Source organism: Felis catus, chromosome B1, assembly GCF_018350175.1.
Source record: "Felis catus isolate Fca126 chromosome B1, F.catus_Fca126_mat1.0, whole genome shotgun sequence".
Lineage (NCBI taxonomy): Eukaryota > Metazoa > Chordata > Mammalia > Carnivora > Felidae > Felis > Felis catus.
The window spans coordinates 118,570,215-118,585,355 of record NC_058371.1 but is presented as its reverse complement, the minus strand read 5'-3'; the positions used below and the strand labels follow the sequence as shown (position 1 = coordinate 118,585,355).

The window sequence follows — 15,141 nt, the reverse complement described above, 5'->3', positions numbered from 1 at the left end:
TTATTCTTCATTCCTGCTTGGCCCTAAGGGGTATTATTACAATATTATTCTACATGACCAGTGTCATGCTTCATTTCCTTAACTTTTGGAACACTATTGGCAACAAGTGGGATCTCAACTTGTTACTGTTAAACCTGTGAGAAGTTGTAACTCTCCTGCGTTTGCATTTGATGGAATCATTTACCAGACACGAATCAGAGGTTTTCTGCTGAAATTCTGCATCAACAAAATTCAAGTTCAGATTTAGAGCTGGCCAGCATTGATTTCTCACATTTATTTTGTGCTTCTGAGGTTTGATACTAAGCTCCCTGGCATTCTTCTATGTGCTTTGTAAGAGTGGAGGTCACTTTGAAGTTGGTCGGATCTCTGCTGATAAGAGATTGGCAGGATCTGGAAAGGAATACAGATTTGGCTGCTGGGTCAGAAATGTCACCATCATGAAATTGGGAGATGGAATAATGCAGCAGCATACTAAGCTTACTAAAAAAATAAAAGCTCTTAGGTAGGATTCTACAATAATCATGTTTCTTTAATTTTTTCCTATGCAAGTAATTTCAAAAACACTTTTTCCAGATGCAAAATAATGAAAATACAACATTAATTATTTATTTATTTTTGTCTTTTATAAGTATTTAAAATGATGCAAAGCTTCTTGATTCTCTCAGATTTTTCCCAAAATATTTTGTATTTTTCTGTCACTGATATAAATCCAAAATATCCTAGGATATTTTAACTATCTCCCTAGTATTTCTAGCCAGTTTTTACCTTCAAACATTGAAAAAGATTTGCAGTGAACTTTAACCTCAGAAGGTAGGGTGAATTTTGGAGAGAAATTATTCCAAGCCCTGACAAATGTGAAAATATCAACATAGCTTTATTTAAAGTGACCTCTACTGAAAATTACTTCCATGTGTATTATTGTATAATTGTCAGTGTCAGAATTCAGGCAAAAGGGCTAAAATCTTCTCTCTTTCATACTGTTCTTGTTTTATAATTATTTTTTAAACTTTTGACCTTAAAAAGTTCTGCTTTATAAGTTTTCATTTAAGAGTCACAAACAGTGAGTTAATGATGTCAGTTTCCCCTTAAAAGTGTTAGAAAAGTACGATCTGGACCTCAGGTATTTCTGTCACACTCAAAGGATGATACTTGCTATACCCAGCAACACCAAATCTACTGAAAAAGACCAAAAAACCAAAGCCAAACCAAACAAAACAAAACAGCAGATTGAAGGACTATTTTTCCTTAGATGTTTTAGCAAATTATACTAAGTGCTCCTACTATGTGTGAAGGCCAAGAGTTGTTTTTCAACCTATATTTGGTGGTAGCTGACTACAGTGAAACTGAAGGCCAAACTTCACATCCACATTCTGCAGCTAAAGATGGTCCTGTGTATCTAGAATGTTAATTAATGCTAGTCTCATAATCATTTGTAAGTTTAAGGAGATAATGTGTGCTTTAAAATATTAGACTTTTGTTGACACTTTGACATTGTATGATAAGCATTTACATGTTTTGGAATGAACATTTAAAAACATTATATTCAACAATGAGATACTAAATAATGATAAATTTGCTTATCCAAAGCATGCACACAAGCTTCATAGTGTATTGAACTGTTTGTGGCAACCCTGTAATAACCATTGACTATTTTAGCATTCAAGTTTGAATTTAGTTCTTTGAAGTTACATATATTGAGATGATTGTATTTGCATACTCGTGTCTTTATGTATGTGTGTCTGTTTATCGGTGTAATCAGAAGAAATCAGCTTACATACATGGTGGGGTTGTTTAGACTTTGAACACTTTGTAACAATCAAATATTTCTGGCTTTGGGTTCAAAATAGGAAAAAGGATTGGCAAATTTACTTTAGCGGTGGCAACAGACTGTGATTTCCTCTTGAATAATTGCTTTTATCTTGTTTTTCAAAACAATAGCTGATTCTATATTGATGGAGGTATAACAATCCAGTAAAGCATTACAGGTAATTATTTTAGCTGGATAGCTTTAAAAAAAACTAACTGAATATTTTAGACTTTCTGAAAAGTTTGTGTGGTACATCCACATTCTCACTTGATCTTAGCCAAAAGGCCGAGAAGTGATGACATCCACATTCTCAGAAGGTTTCTGCTTTTTTGAGGAAGATTGACAGTATCTTTAATCCAAGGAAAGATGATTTATAAGCACTGAGGTCTGGAAGATAAATTCTACACTTAAAGTAGATCTTATTTTGTTATGGTTCTCAGAAATATGTCAGTAAATTTTTGTTATAGTAAATAGATGCTTCCTCAGGACCATTAGCTCACTTCTTTCTAGGGGGCTTCTGAATTATTTAAATAGACAAAATACACCTCTCTGTGGAGTGGTGTATATCATACTCTTGTTTGCCTACTATTAGTTCACATACATCCAAAATATTGTCCTGCTTTCTATTCTAACAGTTGATTCACCTTTCTACATATGTTTATTAGTATATACAGGTAGTACATAGACTTTCTTTTCTAAGGATTTTCATTTGAGTATATCTTCTGATACTTTTCCCTAGTCCTTACACATTTTTCAGTGGGAGGAGAAAGAGGATAAGGATGCTCCAAAATTGATAAAGTTGATGTCCAACTTCTTTGTTTCTCTTTGAGTTCTGGGGGAGAGACACTTCTTTGGTGCTGGTAGATATTCCTGTCTGCCATAATAATTATGAGTTTCTGTCTTTAATTCTTGCCTACAAAAATTGGTAACCCAGTTTCAGAGACAATTGGGATTCTCCCCTTCATTAGAAGGCATCTTTAGTGTTTTATAATCTGCCTATTTTCTTTAAAAATTTTTTTTAATGTTTCTTTATTTTTGAGAGAGAGACACACACAGAGCGAGAGCAGGAGAGGCGTAGAGAGAGAGAGAGAGGGAGACACAAAATCTGAAGTGGACTCCAGGCTCTGAGTTGTCAGCACAGAGCCTGATGCAGGGCTCAAACTCACGAACCATGAGATCATGACCTGAGCCGAAGTCAGATGCTTAACCGACTGAGCCACCCAGGCGCCCCTATAATCTGCCTATTTTCTAAAAATTTTTAAGTATTTGTGAAAAATAGAGGATCATAGGAATTTGCTTTGTCCTTTTAAGATCCTAACTTTGACTATTTCTTAGCTTGGTATTTTAAAATATGTAACAGTCAAAAAGTAAAGGATTTTTTTTTCTTTTGATGCCACTTTCTCAGAAAAAATAATAAAAAGAGTGACATGTACGTTGTATAATAATTTTACTAGATTTCCTTTCCAGTTACATTTCATGGAGAAAAATCTTTAAATCTTTAAAATTTTTCATTCTTCCAAATGAGTTCATTTGAGTAAAGATTTTCATTAATTCCTACTTTTTGAGGCTGATTTTCTTTCATTCTAATGAGAAAAATGAGTCATTTAACTTTTTTCTGTTTTATTAGATGAAAATATTTAATTTATATAGATTTTGTTGTCACTCACCACAAAGCTTCTTTAATCTTTGGGAAAAATCATATGTCACTTTAGTGTCACAAATACATATGCAATTTTAAAATTTCTTTTATTTTTAAAAAAGTTTATTTTGAGAGAGAGAGAGAAAAAAATCATGAGTGCAAGTGGGGGAGGAGCAGACAGAGAGGGAGAGAGAGAGAGAGAGAGAGAGAGAATCCTAAACAGTCTCCTCACTGTCCATGCATGGCCTGACTAGGGGCTTGAACTCACCAACAGTGAGATCATGACCTGAGCGGAAATCAAGAGTCTGATGCTTTAACCGACTGAGCCATCCAGGCACCCCTGTAATTGCAACTTTTAAATGAGAAAAATGGAACATTTTAGAAGTATTTTTCAGATCTATGTTTAGTTTGTTGCATGTAATAATTTGGAATTTTCAAAGCATAAATTAAGAGCCCATTTTATTTTTGAGGGGGTAAATCTCTTAATAGTGTCTTTGTTACATTTCTCTGCTACCTTTCTCAATTGAAGCATAGCTGCTCCAAAATTGCCCTCTGTTTCCAGAGAGTAGGTAAGACAGGACTGCTAAACAGGAGAATGGGGGCTTATGCTGGCACCATGATGCCCTAACGCTAGTCTTGCACTTCAGAAAATGGATTTAGGAATATTCATCCACGGAGGTATAGGGTGAACTTATGAAGCTTGACGTGGTGGAGGCAGATTTGGAATTCCTGCGGGAACAGCCACTGAAACTTGGGTCTCTTGGGGTTGCTCTCTTCTTTCGACTGGCTTTGGAGTTGTCTGGGTCACTGGGCTCAAACACCACTGTCACGGACTCCATCCTGGTCACCGTGTAAAGGCTGCTTTGCCGAGTCGGGTGAAACCTGGTGGTCTTGAGCTCCAGCTCATCATAGCTAGAAACTTCAATGAAAGGGCACCAGCGAAATGCTCTCTTGAAGCCAGCTCGAAATCTGAAGAGAAAGAAGCAGGCCACAGAGAGAAAAAGCCATGTTTTCAAGTGGAAATTTCCTTCAATTGCCACAGAAAACCCTATTTAAGGCAATTAAACACAATCAGTTTTTGAATTTGATTTTCTAGTCAAACTCTTAAAATGTATGCTGCACTATTGGTACTAATCTTTTAAGTTTTCTTCATGAATTGAGTCTTAACTTCCTGTCAGTTAGAAGCAAGTCATTGAATAGTAAAGTTGTCCAGCATCAGGTAATCCATATGCCAAAGAAACAGTGTACATTTCTTCAGTAATTTTATACATCTGCATAAGTGCACTTGAATTAGGCTTGCCAGTTAAGGCACTTAAAAATGATGCATTTCAAAATAGCTTCTTTTAGAAATGATTACACATTTATAAATTAAAGTCTCGTTTAATGTCAGAATTAATTACTAACCTTGATGGTTTTTATCTAATCATATGTGAAAATACAAAATCCTTTGCTTTGTAAACCATTAAGTGAAGTTGATGAAAAACAGATGTACTCTTTGTGGGGTGGCTTGAATTGATATATGCTTTATGCAGTTAATGAAAGAAAAGAAGAATTAAGTAATTAACAAACGTAAAGCGCTGCATAGTGGAGGCCAACTGGAAAGAGAGCCTAGGATTTAGCTTACAGTTACTTACATGGAGTTCTGTTTCTAGTTGTGCTCAAAACACATTGGTTTATTTATTTTTTTTTAATTTTAAAATGTTTATTTATTTATTTTTGAAAAAGAGAGAGAGAGAGAGAGAGACAGAGGAAGAGAGAGCACACAGGCAGGGGAGGGGCAGAGATAGGGAGACACAGAATCTGAAGCAGACTTCAGGCTGTGAGCTGTCAGTACAGAGCCCGACACGGGGCTGAAACCCGCGAACTGTGAGATTATGACCCCAGTCAAAGTCAGACGCTTAACCGACTGAGCCACCCAGGTGCCCCAGAACACACTGGTTTATTAAGGGAATTATCAATCTTCTGAAATTTAACCATGCCCTTCCATGTTCTGACTATTACAACCAAGATGATTTTATCTGGAAACGCCATTTTATGATTCTTTCCAGTCTTAAATCTGACTACAGTCAAATACTGCTTTTTAAAAAGTTTACTTTAAAAGTAGCTTTTCCTGGGGCGCCTGGGTGGCTCAGTCGGTTGAGCGTCCGACTTCGGCTCAGGTCATGATCTCACAGTCAGTGGATTCGAGCCCCGCATCAGGCTCTGTGCTGACAGCTCAGAGCCTGGAGCCTGCTTCTGATTCTGTGTCTCCCTCTCTCTTTGCCCCTCCCCCACTCATGCTCTGCCTCTCTCTCTCTCTGTCAAAAATAAATAAACACTAAACAAATATTTTTTTAAAATAGATTTTCCTTAGCGTCTGGGTGGCTCAGTAGGTTAAGCGACCAACTCTCCCTTTTGGCTCAGGTCATGATCTCACAGTTTTGTGAGTTTGAGCCCTGCATTGGGCTCTGTGCTGGCAGTGCAGAGCCTGCTTGGGATTCTCTCTCTTTCTCTCTCTCTCTCTCTGCCCCTCCCCTGCTCAGGCTCTCTCTGTCTCTTTCAAAATAAACTTCTTAGAAAAAATTGGAAGTAGCTTTTCCCTGGCCACCTCAATTTCTTCAGAACTCATTTCCATGGAGGCTGCACCCTCTCTTACTCACTGACCTCATTATATAGGAAGGAGGGTTGGAATTCTCCTTGCCCTGACTGTTGCTTCTAGAACCCTCGCAGCAACATCCTCTATTTTGAAATGTGTTTACACAACATCCTTCTTAATAGAGTCTACTCACATATGCCATCATCTTTTCATTTTGTAGAAATTATCTGTACATTTCTATGAATTATCTTCATTTCTTTGAACTGGGCCTTTTTTTTTTTGCCTGCGCAGACAAAATTCTGATGGGTTTGGAGGCAGAAATAAAAATTTCCCAGTTAGAACTTCTAAGCATATTGTTTTGAGAATGTAATGGTTAAGGTGGGATACTTCATAAAGTAGGAGGAAGTCTAGAAAAAAAATCATGCTCTGTACTCCCGTCAGTGAATTTTTCAATTTTTCCTTCTTTTTGCATTAAAAATTCTTTTTAATATTTCTTTATTTTTGAGAGAGAGAGACCCAGAGCACAGATGGGGAAGGGGCAGGGAGAGAGGGAGACACAGAATCATAAGCAGGTTTCAGGCTCTGAACTGTTAGTGCAGAGCCTGATGCAGGACTCGAACCCATGAACTGTGAGATCATGATGTGAGCCAAAGTCAGATGCTTAACCAACTGAACCACCTCGGCACCCCTTACTTTTGCATTTTTAGTGCAAAAGGGGGAACAACATTATATGCTTTCAGCTAAGCCAGGAGTGGCAAGAAACTTGCATTTAGTAATTTTGTTTTTACCTTTTATTCAAACAGCAGTAGATGATGGGGTTGTACATGGTGGAGCTCATTGCCAGCCAAAAACTAGCCAGGTAGACCTGCTGGATGTATTTCCATCTATTCAGCTGTTGATAGATTGCTGTGAGGATGAAGTAAATATGATAAGGCAGCCAGCAGATGGCAAATGTCACCACGACAATTATCATCATTTTTACAACCTAAAAGGAAAGAAGTAAAGAGGTCAGTTTTGGAAAATTCAAAAGTCATTAAATGTACTGCAAATCATATGTTTCTGCCAATATAGTTAAATACATGGCATGCTTAAGGCTTAGTATTAGAAAAGTAAGAGGTAATACAGGGACAGCTGCCTAAGGTAAGCCTCAAGAAAGCATGCTAATGTCACTAATCCTTCTTTACCTAGCCCACATGAATGGGTGGCACTAACTCAAACAGAAACAAATGTATCTTAACTGGCATGAAGACAATAAGTGTTTACAAAAATCCAAAGAGTTTAGGGGAGAGAGGAGCAAGATTTGGCTGTGCTAGCCTGCACAGTAAAATAGCAGAGATATTATACCTAGACAAACTGCTGCCTCACTGGGGATAATTTAGGCTGTAAGGGCTGGGCTGGTTCCTCAGTATTTATTATAGCCTGACTATAGTGAAGACTATTTGGTTTTCTTTACTCTCATACCATGATCATGAGGCAACCTTCTGAATATTAATATGGTTTCTCTTATAATCTGATATTGGGGAAGTTTTCTCTGCATAGTGATGATGAATATTCACATTAGTCTGAGGAAATATCATTAACTTTAAATTTGTAAATAGGCAATCATCTGGCTTATACATTAGGTCTTTTGGTAAGCATGAATCATTTCCTCGGTTTCCACACCTCTGAAGCAAAATATTCTAGAAAGCCCTGGCCGCAGAAGAATATCAACCTGTATTTCTCTACCTCTAGTCTTTAAGTTCCTAAATGGCAAAGAGAATGTCTTAATTATCTTAATATCCCCAGCATCTAGCACAATCCCAAGTACATAGCTGAACATAAACAATTAGATATAGAATGAACAAAAAATGAATGACAGTGTACAATTTGCAATAGTGGGTTGAATGAGAGGATGTTTTATGTGTCCCTAAATAAAATAAAATCTGTGCATTGTCTGTGACTATAAGAAAGGTAAACTCAAAGTAGCTTGGCTTTGTGTGGAAAAGGAAATAATACTACTATCCTATGATGACCTCATTTAACATTTCTCATTAGCAATCTCTCTACTAAATTTGTTCATACTTCTTTTGGCAATATGGAAATAGTAAAATGTTTAGAATAATATATGCTAAATAAACTAACTTGGGAGCTTACCCATAACAGATCAGAACACAAATCAGAGAAAGTCTTGACATAAATGACCTATGGGGCATCTTAGAACTGTGGAAACACACTATTTATGACCTGGGCTTGTCATTTCTCTGCAAGCTAGGGATTCAGATGAAATGTTGGCAAGGTTAAGAGTCAGGAGAGATTCTAGAACAAGGCAAATCATGAAGTGGATCACTGTGGAAGGCAAAGCTTTCCTAAGGGTCTCATCACTCTAACATCCACGTGACTAGCATTGATCTGATGGACATTGGTCATCAGAGCTGAAGATCCAGGTCAATAGCTCACAGAATGTCATCACTGGCTGCACCATCTAAAGCCTTTTTTCTCAGTGCTCTTTAAACTGCATTTCCACCCCCTGAAAAGCTATGTTCAGATTTCTGCATTTATCTCTCCTATTTCTCATTCATGGATTTGTGGCATACAAGTTAAGAGTTATATTTTATTATAATTCACACTTATACAATAACTTATTAGTTGGTTTTCAATGTGTTTTAAGAAACTGAGGCAAAGACCAAGAGTTTTGACCGCTATGGTTCATGAAACTAAACTAGATTTTATTTATTTTTTAATTTTTAAGTATATATTTCTTATTTTTTTATTTCAAGAGAGGGAATGGGAGGGGCAGAGAGAGGGAGGGGGAGAATCCCAAGCAGGCTCTGTGCTGTCACTGTAGAGCCCGATGCTGGGCTCGAACTCATGAACTGTGAGGTTATGACCTGAGCCGAAATCAAGAGTCAACCAACTCAGTCAACCAACTGAGCCTCCCGGGTGCCCTTAGGCTAGAGTTTTAAAAGTAAGATTTTTAATTCTTTTTTCTCCCTTGCCTACAGTTAACATTTATTGAGTGTCTGGTAGGTCTCAAAAACAGTGTAGAGAAAAATAATGAATAGAGGACTATTCCTTATCTTGAAGAAGCTTACAATATAATGAAAAAAATGTAAATTAAAAAATGCATGAATATAAACATGTAGATAAAATTGAAATAATATTTATAAGAACTTACTAGTTTATTTTAAGCAAGAATGACGCAGTGCATGGTAACTGTAGTCTCAGGGGATGTAAGAGGAATGAAACAAGTTCTATTGCCTTTTTATCTTGAACATATGAACATCATACTATTCCTTGAACATGATAGGCAAGCTCCTGCCCAAAAGTATTCTCCCTCCAGAACATTCTTCCCGTAATTATTCCCACTGGTAACACCCTCATCTCCTTCACGTCTTGGTACAGCTGTCGCTTTCTCTGCTGCTCCTATTCTGACCGACCTGTTTAAAATTGCAGTCTGCCTTTCCAGTTCCCAACCCCTTAGCTTGCTCTTTCTTTTCAGTTTTTTATGTTTATTCTTTACTTTCTGTCTCCTCATGCTAGAATATAAAAGGGCAAGAATTTTCTTCTTACTTTGTTTGTTGATGCATTTCAGGCACATAGGCTGGACTTCACATATAATCAGCTCAAAAATTTTTTTAAATTAATGAATGAAAATGAATACAAAATGAAAGAAACTAAAGGACATATAGTTGGTTAAGAGATGTCCATAATTTTATCCAGTCATTGATTACTGGTATCATTTGTCCTCCAAGTTTAAAATGGGCATGCATATATAAAATGAGCATGACATTTTATTGCTGTTTCATATTTCTAGGCAAACAAATTCAAGAGTATGAGCATACAAACAATATAACCAATATATTTTTTGGGGTGCATGAAAGCATTAAATTTTATTCTGAATAAGTGTTAAGGGCAAAAAAAAATCTGTAACAGTGTGAACAAGGTACAGGCTACTATGTTAAATATGGTATGAACAAATATGCATAAACACTTCTTTGAATGCTTTTTTGCAGGCTGACCAGAAACTCCCTATGCATGAAATTGTTTTCCAATAATAGTTAAAGACGTACAAAGGCTACCAGAGTCTTTTACGTGACTTCCAACCACGTGGAAGAAGTCCATAATGGGGGAAAAATAAAGTGTAAGTGGAGAATTAAATGAAAATGCCTCTGGAAGAGAAGTTTCAGATAACTTCTAATGCACATATATAGAGCCTTATGGACCTTGATATAAAACATTTCAAAACTTATTTGACAATGTTTAGGAAAAATCTAAAAGACCCTAAAAGAAAAGATCTTTCACAGTGAAACACGGCTATAATATACTTCATTCATTTATTTTTGACTGTTAGCTTCAGTCTCTGCTCACAAAACCTTGTGGAATTATTTCTGATATCAAACTTTGAGGACCCAGGTTTAATGTAAATGCAAAAGTGGGGTCTTGGGTGGGAGTAATTGCATTACTTTGTGAAGTGCCAAAGTCATGAAATTGTAATCCTACTCTTTAAATTGCTAAGGAAAAGAACACTTTGAAACACAAACTATGGGCAGTGACAGCTGTGCACATGCTGTGAGCAGTTCCCCTGTGTCTCATGGCTGGACAATGGCACTAGCACATAAATACTGGGCAGGAAAGGCATTCAGTTGGTAGACTTCCTAAAAATCCCGAAATTTTTAGGCAAGATAAAGAGACTGAAATGGAGATGATTCAAATCTTTCATCATGTTCTAACAAATTTTGTTGTGACTTGATAAAAACATGGATTGATGTTGAGTATTTCATGAAGCTGAGACGTGCGCCTGCCTCTGAGACAAGGGGATTTGTTTTCCATGGCAACATGGACAGTTGTGGCTACCCACCACTGTCCTTGGCACAGACATTTCCTAGCAGGAGGAAGAAGGGAGGTGTGACAAGCAAACATAGGCAGGATGGAAATGCATGTCTTGGTTAGTGAAAATGAGCTTTGGGCACCTTTTCTTAGTGTATCAAAGGGGAAAAAAAAATCTTTGATTTTTGTTTCCTGTACAGGTTAGACTGGAATGCCTGCAGCTGTTCTTATCTTTCATATTAAATTAGTGTAGGGTGGATGATTTTGAGGTTTAGGTCATAAAAGAAAAAACGTAAGTCTAGGAAATGAAATAAAATACTGCCAACTGTAAAAAAAAATCTAGGAGTCATATACTTCAGTGCAGGATTTATTCTTTATAAATGTCCGAACTGGAAATTACCAACTCCATGTGAGAGCAAGCTTTTGTTTTGATTAGAACCTCTTCAGAACATGCATTCTGGAGGACCATCCCATGGATCACACCCTAACACTGGCCCATGCCTTTTGTCTGCGCAAATGTTCTTAAATGGACCATTATATTTCTTTAAGTCAAAATTTCAGGGCTGTTCATTCTAACCACACATTAGCAAATTAAAATGATATTCTCAGGAGCAAGATATGGAAAATATTTCAATAACAGCATCAAAATTTAAGGTACCATTTCATGGGCTACTTAGGCTGAGCTTTTGCTACTTCTGTTTCAAAGACTAGTCTTAAAAAGTTCAGTCTCAAGTGAGAAAATAAGAACTAAGCAATGATAGCTGTGAAAAAAGTGCAGGATGGTCCAGAAGCCAAGTTGAATTTTGCTAGCATGAGAATGGATGAGAATATGGGCATACTGGGTAAGTGCCATCCAAGAAATGTGACATTGTGCCAACTCCAAGTAACATGTGCATGCAATTAACGTTAATTTAGAGTAATGCCTATAAGAAATTATGTCAAGGGGATATGTTTAGAACTTTTTATCCAAAAACAGCAGAATACACATTCTTCTCAAGTGCACATGGAACATTCTCCAAGACAGATCATATGATGGGTCAGAAAACAGCCCTCAATAAATATAAAAGAATTGATATCATACCATGCATATTTTCAGATCATGATGCTATGAAACTTGAAATCAACCACAAGAAAAAATTTGGAAAGTCTCCAAATGCATGGAGGTTAAAGAACACCCTACTAAAAAAAAATGATTGTGTCAACCAGGCAATTAAAGAATAAATTTAAAAATATATGGAAGCAAATGAAAATGAAAACATGACAGTCCAAACCCTTAGGGATGCAGCAAAGGCAGTCCTAAGGGGGAAAATACATTGCAATCCAGACCTATCTCAAGAAATAAGAAAAATCACAAATGCAAAATCTAACTGCACGCCTCAAGGAACTAGAAACAGAACAACAAAGAAGCCCCAAACCCAGCAGAGGAAGAGAAATAATAAAGATTAGAGTAGAAATAAACAATATAGAATTCTCCCCGCCCCGCCCAAAAAAGAAACAAAAACAAAAACAAAACCAACCTACCAACCAAACACCCCCCCCCCCCAGTAGAACAGATCAATGAATCTAAGAGCTGGTCTTTTGAAAAACTAAACAAAATTGATAACCCCCCAGCCAGACCTCTCAAAAAGAAAAGAGGGAGAATAGATGGATAAAAATCATGAATGAAAGTGGAGAGATCACAACTAACACCACAGAAATACAAACAATTATTAGAGAATACTATGAAAAATTATATACCAACAAATTAGACAACCTGGAAGAAATGGACAAATTCCTAGACACCCATACACTACCAAAACACAAATGGGAAGAAATAGAAAATTTGAAAACAACCCATAACCAGCAAAGAAATAGAATTTGTTATCAAAAATCTCCCAACAAATAGGGGCACCTGGGTGCCTCGGTTGGTTAAGCGTTTGACTTCAGCTCAGGTCATGATCTCATAGTTTGTAGGTTCAAGCCCTGCATCAGGCTCTGTGCTGACAGCTCAGAGCCTGGAGCCTGCTTCAGATTCTGTGTCTCCCTCTCCCTTTGTCCCGCTCCCTCTCATGCTCTATCTCTCTCTCTGTCAAAAATAAATGAATATTTTAAAAAATTAAAAAAAAATCTCCCAACAAATAAAAGTCCTGGGCCAGATGGCTTCCTAGGGGAATTCTACAAGACATTTAAAGCAGAGTTAATACCTAACCTTCTTCAACTGTTCCAAAAAATAGAAATGGAAGGAAAGCTTCCAGACTCATTCTATGAAGCTAGCATCACCTTGATTCCCAAACCAGACTCCACTAAAAAGGAGAATTACAGGACAATATCCCTGATGAACATGGATGCAAAAATTCTCAACAAGATACTAGCAAATTGAATTCAACAGTATGTTAAAAGAATTATTCACCATGATCAAGTGGGATTCATTCCTGGACTGTAGGGCTGGTTCAATACTTGCAAATCGATCAATGTGATGCATCATATTAATAAAAGAAAGGATAAGAAACATATGATCCTGTCAATAGATTCAGAAAAGGCATTTGACAAAATACAGCATCCTTTCTTAATAAAATCCCTCAAGAAAGTTGGGATCGAAGGAACATATCTTAACATCATAGAAGCCACATATGAAAAGCCCACAGCTAATATCATCCTCAATGGGGAAAAACTGAGAGCTTTCCCCCTGAGATCAGGAACACAACAGACATGTCCACTCTCACCAGTGTTGTTTAACGTAGTATTGGGAGTCCTAGCTTCAGCAATCGGACAACAAAATGAAATAAAAAGCATCCAACTTGACAAAAAAGTCAAACTTTCACTTTTCGCGGCTGACTTGATACTCTACATGGAAATCCCTAAAGACTCCACGAAAAATCTGCTAGAACTGATACATTAATTCAACAAGTCGCAGGATACAAAAATCAATGTACAGAAATTGGTTGCATTTCTATACACCAATAATGAAGCAACAGAAAGAGAAATCAAGAAATTGGTCCCATTTGCAATTGCACCAAGAACCATAAAATACCTAGGAATAAACCTAACCAAAGATGTCAAAAATCTGTATGCTGAAAACTATAGAAAACTTATGAAAGAAATTGGAGAAGACACACACACAAAAAGGAAAGACATTCCATGGTCATGAATTGGAAGAATAAATATTGTTAAAATGTCAATACTACCCAAGGCAATCTACACATTCAATGCAATCCCAATTAAAATTGCACCCAATTAAATTTGCATTCTTCTCAAAGATAGAACAAACAGTCCTAAAATTTATATGGAACCACAAAAGACCCCAAATAGCCAAAGTAATATTGAAAAAGAAAACCTCAGTGGGAGGCATTACAATCCCGGACTTTAGCTTCTACTACAAAGCTGTAATCATCAAGACCGTACGGTATTGGCACAAAAACAGACACACGGACCAATGGAACAGAATACAGAACCCAGAATTGGACTCACAAATGTATGGCCAACTAATCTTTGACAAAGCAGGAAAGAGTGTACAATAGAAAAAAGACAGTCTCTTTAGCAAATGGTTCTGGGAGAACTGGACAGGAACATGCAGAAGAATGAAACCAGACCACTTTCTTACACCAAACATAAAACTAAACTCAAAATGGATGAAAGACCTAAATGTGAGACAGGAAACCATCAAAACCTTAGAGGAGAAAACAGGCAACAACTTCTTTGACCTCAGCCACAGCAACTTCTTACTTGACATGTCTCCAAAGGCAAAGGAAATAAAAGCAAAAATGAACTATTGGGACCTCAACAAGATAAAAAACTTCTGGCCTGCAAAGGAAACAATTGATAAAACTAAAAGGCAACCGATAGAATGGGAGAAGATATTTGCAAATGACATATTGAATAAAGGGTTAGTATTCAAAATCTATAAAGAACTTACCAAACACAACACCAAAAAAACAAATAATCCAATGAAGAAATGGGCAGAAGACATAAATAGGCACTTTTCCAAAGAAGACATCCAGATGGCCCACAGACACATAAAAAGATGCTCAACATGACTCATCATCAGGGAAATACAAATCAAAACCATTTTGAGATACTGCCTCACACCAGTCAGAGTTGCTAAAATTAAGAACCCAGGAAGTAACAGATGTTGGTGAGGATGTGGAGAAATGGGAACCTTCCTGCACTGTTGGTGGGAATGCAAACTGGTGCAGCTGCTGTGAAAAACAGCATGGAGGTTCCTCAAAAAATTATAAATAGTACTACCATACGACCCAGCAACAGCACTACTAGGAATTTATCCAAAGCATACAGGAGCACTGATTCATAGGGGCACTTGTACCCCGATGTTTATAG

General features: G+C 37.0%; 1 protein-coding gene and 1 pseudogene across 1 annotated transcript in view; both read right to left on the bottom strand.

The window, feature by feature from the left end:
- Window positions 1-1,929: 1,929 nt before the first annotated feature.
- Window positions 1,930-2,104, bottom strand: LOC123385250 (annotated as a pseudogene).
- Window positions 2,105-2,989: 885 nt separating this feature from the next.
- Window positions 2,990-15,141, bottom strand: part of TACR3 (tachykinin receptor 3) — a 92,243-nt gene continuing 80,091 nt past the window's right edge. The window contains exons 4-5 of the mRNA XM_003985120.5: window positions 6,810-7,006; window positions 2,990-4,415 (exon numbers count right to left, since the gene is read on the bottom strand). Coding sequence (XP_003985169.3) covers window positions 4,103-4,415; window positions 6,810-7,006 — 510 coding nt within the window. The 3' untranslated portion in view covers window positions 2,990-4,102. The remainder of the gene's footprint in view (window positions 4,416-6,809; window positions 7,007-15,141) is intronic.